Source organism: Dipodomys ordii, unplaced genomic scaffold, assembly GCF_000151885.1.
Source record: "Dipodomys ordii isolate 6190 unplaced genomic scaffold, Dord_2.0 Scaffold1, whole genome shotgun sequence".
Lineage (NCBI taxonomy): Eukaryota > Metazoa > Chordata > Mammalia > Rodentia > Heteromyidae > Dipodomys > Dipodomys ordii.
Genome location: NW_012267217.1, coordinates 3,329,044 through 3,337,457, shown reverse-complemented (window position 1 = coordinate 3,337,457; position 8,414 = coordinate 3,329,044). Strand labels below are relative to the sequence as shown.

The 8,414-nt window shown below is 34.0% G+C and overlaps 1 protein-coding gene across 2 annotated transcripts in view; it reads right to left on the bottom strand.

Moving 5' to 3' along the window:
• Mycbp2 (MYC binding protein 2, E3 ubiquitin protein ligase) overlaps nt 1–8,414 on the bottom strand; it is a 236,244-nt gene that overhangs the window by 103,699 nt on the left and 124,131 nt on the right. For both annotated transcript variants that reach the window (XM_013009100.1, XM_013009110.1), the window contains exons 38-43: nt 7,560–7,702; nt 6,188–6,288; nt 5,300–5,518; nt 3,584–3,809; nt 1,805–1,923; nt 824–911 (exon numbers count right to left, since the gene is read on the bottom strand). In XM_013009100.1, coding sequence (XP_012864554.1) covers nt 824–911; nt 1,805–1,923; nt 3,584–3,809; nt 5,300–5,518; nt 6,188–6,288; nt 7,560–7,702 — 896 coding nt within the window. The remainder of the gene's footprint in view (nt 1–823; nt 912–1,804; nt 1,924–3,583; nt 3,810–5,299; nt 5,519–6,187; nt 6,289–7,559; nt 7,703–8,414) is intronic.

Here is an 8,414-nt window from a genome sequence, read left to right as displayed (position 1 = left end):
GGGGGGGGGGGAATTCTGCCACAGGATTTCTCTCTGCTTCCTGGCTGGCATGATGTGAGTTGTGCTGCTCCTTCATACCTTCCCAACTATGATGCGCTGAAATGAATGCCATCATGAAATAAACCTTTCATCCTCACATAGTTACTTCAAATTTTTTGTCACATTGATAAAAATAAAAACCCTAACTAACATAGTATAGATGGACATTTGGACTGATAATAATTATCTTTCACCTAGTTTTCATTGACAGTTCACCTTAACAATCTTAGTGACAACCTCTTCTTCCAGTTCTGCTTATTTTTAATATTTGAGTAGGCTCAGTTTTTTTTGTTGGTATGTTTTTGTTGTTTTTTTTGTGCCAGAATTGGGCTTGAACTCAGGGTCTGTATACATCCCTTAGTTTTCTCCTCAAGGCTGGAGCTCTACCTGAACCACAGTTCTACTTATGGCTTTTTTTGCTGAGTAACTGGAGATAACAGTCTCAGACTTTCCTTCCCAAGCTGTCTTCAAACTGCAACCCTAAAATCTCAGCCTCCTGACTAGCTAGAATTAGAGGACTGGGAACCGGCTTAGGCTACCTCTAATTTGAGATTAGCCTGGTTAACCAAGATTAACCCATGGCCTGACACATAGCATTTATACATTTAAGGAGGGAATTCCCTTCTGTCTCCATTTAAACAGAGTTGAGTCACACATACTAAGCAGTTTACTGTTCATGAGTATATGAAGTTATAGAAATCATTTTACCAATTTTCAGATGTTCTATAACAAACTCTGAATAATTTTAATTGTTAACAAATATGTAGTTTTTAATCAGACTTACCAATAGGAAGTGCTAGATCCTTTTTCATCAAAGCTGCTGCACACACCCCACCAAGATTTGCCAATTCTTTTTCCAACTGAATGACTCCCTAGAATATTGAATAAAATTTAGTTTTACAAAAAATGTTTTGAAGATAACATTTATTGCAAAAAATGTTACTCAAACTCATTCATTACCTTTGAAACTGAAAAGAATATGTCTGAGCTATTGGTTAAACTGTCAGTGGAAGAGATTGAATGTGCCTCATTCCAGTTTTAAGGTTTCAGATTACAGCTTCATTATATAGTGTTTTTTTATTACTTAAAAGGAAATCAGTTAACTTTGACTTTGGTGTTTGGTATATGATTTAAAATATTTAGAAAATTTTGAAAGTGAAGGTATGGCTCATGTGTTAGAGTACCAGCCTTGAGTAAAAAAGCCACACTAGAGCATAAAGCTTTGAGTTCAAATCCCAGTACTGGTGTTAAAAAAAAAATCTAAATGGGCACCTCATACTTTAAACCTAGCTACTCAGGAGCCTGAGATCTAAGGATCAAAGTTGGAATCCAGTCCTGAGACTCCAAATGATTACCAAAAATGTTGAAAGATGAACTGTGGCACAAATGTTAAGAGTACTAGCTTAGGGCAAAAAGGCTCAGGGACAGTACCCAGGCACTGAGTACAAAAACCAGGACCACTTTTCCCCCCCAAAAAACATAGTAGAATATTTAGAAAAAAATATTAATTACAATTTTAAATATACTCTTCAATATTGCAACATGTTGCATAAATTCTATTTTTTTACAAATTCTATTTTCTTAACATATTAGAAGTAACAAAAGACTACTGCACACAATAAAACTATAAATTATTTTAAATTACCTAGCCATAACTTAAAATAAATTTCAGTTCTGCTTAAAATTGATAACTATGCAATTTAAATCAACAGATTCTTAGAAATAGAATCTTCTTTAACAAAATAAAAAGATAATTTGCTTTTACCTCATCAGGTCCAGGGCTAAATTCATATCCAATTGCAAAACATTTGAAACCATAGAAGGAAGCTTTGTCATCTTTCACATAATCTGAAGCAGTTTCCAATGAAAAAAGGGCCTCGTTTCCTTACCAAAATAAAAAAAAGGCATAATTTGGATCCAAACCTATAAAAAACATAATTAAAAATTCCCTATCTTTTATCCATCTCAAGATAAGTAGCTATATCAGTTAGATTCTGAAGAGTTTTTTTGAGGGAGAGAGATTTCCTCCATCCATTTGAGTAAACTGCTAAATGCAACACTAACAACAGAACCACCAGTGGTACATGATTGTTCATTGACATCTCTAAACTTTAACTTATGTGGGCATTTCTTTGACCAGCTATCACATGGAAGACTGGATAGACAGATAAACATATTTCTAGGATGAATTAGACTAGCCATTTCTATTTAGTTGGGCAATCCTCTACTCTGGTATTTTACTCTGGCTTTGCTGAATTCTTCATACTCAAAGTCAATTCAGAGTTGAAAGAAGAAGTTTGTGAAATGACTTTAAAAGCTCACAAGTCAGTTATGGCTTATTTGTTAAACAAATACAATCGATTACACATCACTTTTTAAATGTAAAACATTAGCAAAAAGAAATTACAATTAATTAAAAGTTTTAAAAATCAGCAAAAAGAAGTGAGTACACAGCCATTCAGCCTGGTGTCACATGCCTACCATCCCAGCTACTCAGTGAGCACAGACAGAATAACAACAGTTTGAAGTCTACCAGGGCAACGTTGTTGAGGCCCTACCAAAAAACAAAAACAACAAAACAACAACAACAAAAAATAACAATCACGGTAGGATAAGTCTATTGTACCAGCTACCTGAGAGGTAGAGGTAGGAAGATAGTAGTTTCAAATGATCCTGGGAAAAAGCACAAGACCCTATCTAAAAACACAAACAAAAGAAGGGCTGGGGCTTGCTTATCAAGTCTGGAGGCCCAAAGTCCACACTGAATCTCTAGTACTGAAGAAAAAGTACGTGCATATGTCTTTCTCTCTTTTTCTCACACACATACTCACACATACACATCCATGCACCCCTCAGAAAGAATTCACAAATTCTTTTCAAAGAAATGACTTGAGATCTTTAGGTAAGTTCTGAAATTTTAGTACTTATCAAGAGAAAAAAGATCTAAACCATTTTGTTACTTACTCTTTGACACCATCTACAAAACTGGCCATTCCTCAGTATTAATACATGACCCCCCCCCCAGAAAAAACCTCTAAAACAATCTTTTCTCCAAAATTCATACCATGCTATGCATCTTGCCTAGGGCCACCTTCACTAATCCTTAACTAAACAAACCAAGGCACATAATAAATCTTTAATAATTTCCTTTAAAAGTAAACATTTTCAATAATGCATCCTTACTAAATGCACATAAATACATATATTTTCCCCTATAAAATGAACATATGTACATATATTCTCCCCCAATAAAACAGAAAAGAAGCTGGGTATTAGTGGCTCACACCTGAAATTCTAGCTGCTCAGGAGGCTGAGATCTGAGGACTGTGGTTCAAAGGCATCCCAGGAAAGAAAATCCTTGAGAATCTGATCTCCAATTAGCCACTAGAAAACTGGAAGTAATGCTGTGGCGCAAAGTGATAGAACACAAGCCTTGAACAAAAGAACTCAGGAATAGTGCCCAGGTCTTGAGTTCAAGCACCATAACCAAGAAAACAAAAAAATAAATAAATAAAAAATAAAAAACTAGAAGAAAAACACTTACCTGGCAACACTAAAACCATAGTAGGCCACCCAGAGGAGCCTGAAAATTTCTTCAATTCTATCCATGAATTAAGATTTTCATGGACAGATGTCAATTTTGGTCCATATCCTGCATTCTGAAAAATTCTGACTGGAATCAACAAACGGAGGACATCTTCTGACTGTGCAGTACCACACTGAGGGTCAAATTCAATTGTCATCCATCTGACACATTCTGGGAATGTCACCTGGCAATAGGCAAGTGGACATGAATGTACACACAGCCACACATCTACCTATGTGCTTACATTTTTATTAAAAGACTTAAAAGACACAATACAATGACTAACTATTAAATTAAAAGAAAACTAAATGTTACCTATGAAAGAGATGAAGGGAACAGAATAAAAGGAATAGGTATAAAAGTTAAATGCTTCTTAGATTTGACATAGGACTATATAATTATTTAAATAATCATAAAAGTAAAATATAAAAACAATTCCTAGATACTAAAAATAAAATAAATGATGCCAAAATAGTGTATAATCAAAGAGAGTATCTCAACTTTAAATACAGTAATTGATCATTCTAATTTACCTCAAGACACAATATTTAATTATAAATATTAGTTGGGATATAATCAAAGGATAAAACACCTATCTATACTATCCTTCACATCCAGAACAATATGTTCAGTGTCAATGAACACAAAGATTCCAGATGTATGCAAAAGGGAATTCAAGTAACCTCATGTCCTTCTTTTGAATTCAATGAGGCATTTTCTCTTTTAAAAACTACAGCTACATGAAATTTCCAAAAACAAAATTCAAAGAAACAAAAAGAGGGATTAGAAATTAAAAAGAACTTAAAAGATGCAAGATATGTATGCTGCATACTGTGTTCTGATTTTAACTAGTAAAATTTACACATTTGGTGATATTAAGGAATTATTATTTTAAGTATCTATATAAATATATAAATGAAGTTTATGCTGGAGGATAAATGAAATAGAAGACTTGAACCTAGGGAGATGGATAAATGGCATATCTTCTACCAACTTTTATACATTTACATATTTTCTACACTTAAAAGTTGACCATTTCACAGTTAAACAATGTGTTAATTTGTATTTGCACTGATGAAGTAGATGAATACTTCTCATTGATTTGCATATATTGTTTGAAAGTAAAGATTTTAAAACAGTCTAGAAGGATAGCATTAAATTTATAAAGTACTTTTTTGCACTAAGCATGGTAAACTAATCCCTACATTGTGTATGCCACTTTTCAAAGCTGAGATTATAGTGCAAATATGACATTACAAAATATTAGTCATAACATACAGCAGAGTTTAGCATTATATGCTGCACTACAGTTGTAAAAAGATTTGAGAAGAACTTTCATAAGCCGACCAATCTACACTCTTTCAGGTAAAAATTCTTTCCTGCAGTCTTCTGTATAACAGTGTCAAACAATCTGCAGATAGTATAATACAATGTACACTTTAGAGCTTTTTACTTGCTAGGCAGACCTTCCACCACTTGAGGCAGGCCTGTAGCTCCTTCTTTCATTTTTCAGTGTTGGAAATCAATCTCAATGTGTATGCTTCTCAAGCACCCATCTAAGCTACATCCCCAGCCAAAAAGTTATATTTCTGAACACAAGCAAAGCATTCTTTTAGATATCACCAAAAAAAACGATCAAATTTTAAACTAGTTTTCATTAAGAAGGACACTTACCTTGTAGTGCATTACACAGGCAGGCTTGTATGGGTGTTCACTCTCTATTACAGCATAGTGATTAGAGGTTGTACAAGCTGAGAGACCCTGCTCAGGCTGGTTTCCTGTGGTGCTGTCTGTTGACTGGTTGGGATTAAATGCAGGGGGAGCATACTTCTGATTCAAAATAGCAACTGAAGGAAGCAATTGTTGGACAAGGCCAAAGACTTCTACAGCCACCTAGTAAATATTTTTTTAAAAAATACTAAATGAGATAATAAATATGAAAACCATTTTAAACAATAAATTACTGTTAACCCTATTATTCATTTTATTGGTTATCAGAGGATCACATCTACAAGCCTAAATACTGAGGACGCTGAGACCTGAAGGATCACAGTGCAAAGCCAGACCAAGCAGAAAGTATAGCAGGCTTCATCTCCAAAATAGCCAGCAAAAATCAGGACTAGAAGCATGGCTCCAGTGGTACAGCCATGAATTCAAACCCCAGAACTACTTCCCACCAAAAAGAGATTTTTATTTTAGATGTTATAGTAAAATAACCTAGTCTAAAATTTTAAACATTTTTGCTTTCCTGAGATCTATGGTAAATTAGGTTTTATGTAATAATAATTCCAGGATCAATAGATTATGATTTCTTCTAGATAAGATCTTTCCTAATGCTATGGAGATTTGATATTAGGCTCATAAATTTACAAAAAACACAAAAAAGTCAGTTAAGTCTTTATATAGTTCTAAAATATACTTCCCATTCTCAAATTCTTCAAGTAAAGTCAATATGTATGTATATACATACAGTACCTCAGAGATTAAAGTATTTTTATAGGAAGGATACAAAGTAAAACTGTGACTATCTAAAAGAAGATGCAAAGTTATAGAATTACACACCTTGGGAATAGCAGCAGCTACTGGTCCTATGTAGGCTATAATAAGGGGAAGCAGCATGGAAAACAGACTGGAAGAACTAAGCAGTTCTGGAATGTCATCAGCTAAAAAAGGCATTAAAACTATAGTTAGAAGGTAGTTTAACTGTATCATATACATACTATACTAACCTGTATTCTTTTTGAGCAAAATTATGGTTGACATTACTGTTTATATAGTATCTAGCACTATTTTAAGCACTTGTATGTGTTAGCTCAATTAATCTTCACAATTTCATTATCCCCACTAAAACTTTTATTATTCTCTAAAATCTTGGAAAAACCAAGGTATATAGTGTGTAAATATCTTATCCCAAATGCTTAATGTATATTAAGTACCTCTAAATTAATAGAGCCAGTACTGAAAACTAGGGTAATAGCCATGATTTTCAACTACTACTCTGGTACCAAAAATGAAAGAGTAATAATATTTCCTCAAAGAATGCTGTGAAGATTAATGACTTAATGCATGTAAAAAATGCTTATAGACAGAAAGCACTACAAAAATCTTCGCTGATTTTGAGCTATGCTCTTACTTAACCAAGGAAATCACTTTGCTAATAGACATTTTAGTCACTGATTCATGAACATGGTGCTGGATAGACAAGTTGAGTAGATTCTAAATTTGTTTATGTTATAGGCCAATTATTCCTTCCAAATATTGACTCATAGATCAGCTACTGAATCATAACAGGTTGGGAAGGAAACAGTTTCTTAGCATAATCTAAACCTCTGGGATCAACCAAACATTCCCTATTTTTACCAGGCTTGCCATGTACAACTAGTTTGTTTAACAAATGTTATTAATGGGTGGAGTATATGAGTGAATGTTTTTACACTGATAACTCTGATGACTACATAACTAGATGGAAAATATGGGAAAAGTAGTAGTAGTGAGATTGTAAGGCTAGTATCTATCTGTGAAAAAAGCACACACTTGAACCATGGCAGTCTGAGGTAGGCAATACAGAACAAATAGGGGAACACAAGCTGGTGCGGTTCTAGTGAATTTCATAGAATTTCAATAGAGATTTGACAGATCTTTTGGTGAATGGTGATACCTTAACGAAAACAGATTATCAAAAGAAAAGTTCTTTTGACTACTTAAAAGAATAGGTTTATCAAGGCAAAATTTTTCTCTTACAGGGTTAATTAAGAAAATAAGGATACCATCTATACTTTAGAGTACAAAGAGCATGAGTGATCCAAATTTAATGTGCTTATCACTCTGTGATAACCAAAATAGTCAAGATTCTATAAAATGCCTTCAATTCAGTAACTGCACACAAGTAAAGGAGGACATTTGGGGTGGAGGGGATAAAAAAAGACAGTCTTACCATCCACAGCAAGAGCTCTGTGCAACAGGTCCTTAGCAGCTCGAACAACAGTGCTTACCACAGAGAGAGCTCTGCTACAATTTTTATCTTCTTCATTGGCTTTACTCAGAAGCTGGGATTGTAAATCTCCATCAAATTCACTCCTGTAACATTAGGAAAGATAAGAGTAGTTGACAATGGTAAGCGAAACATTATCTCATCATAGAAATCATAAAGGAGATCTTACAGTAGAACCTGTATATGATTCTGAACTTTATTCTATTGTTAAGTTTAATAAGTAATTCTCTCATTTATAGTTGTCAGTAATTATTTAGCTTCACAAATTGAGAAGGGCCTTTAAGGAAAACAAAGCTTTGGTATCAGAAGATGCTACTTTAAATAAGACCAAGTTCCTCTTTGACAAACATTTAACAAATACCTGAATTATATTTCAACAACAACAATAAAAATGACCCATAAAAGGTCTTAGAGAAAAGTACCAGGAACAAAGGAAAAAGAATAGAGAGGTCAAGGAGGAGAATGAAGACAAGTATTGCTATAATGAAAGAAGAAAAGGTGAAGGTGGATGAGTTAGAACGTAAAACAGGAATCAGACCATGTGAAATACAGGCCCCAAAGTAAGGACTTTATACTTCATACCTGTATACAAAGAGAAGGTCATGGGGCATGAGACAGAATGTGAAAAATATTTGTATTTTCAGCAGAACTGTGGCTGCCTGGGGAGAAGTGACTACAAAGGACAAGAAAGGAGAGAGGTATAGAAAGAGGACATTAAAATGTTGAAAGTATAATTGTCAGGTTTTTTGATAAATTAGATGTAGAATGTGAGGGGAAAAGAAACATCAAGAACGAGAA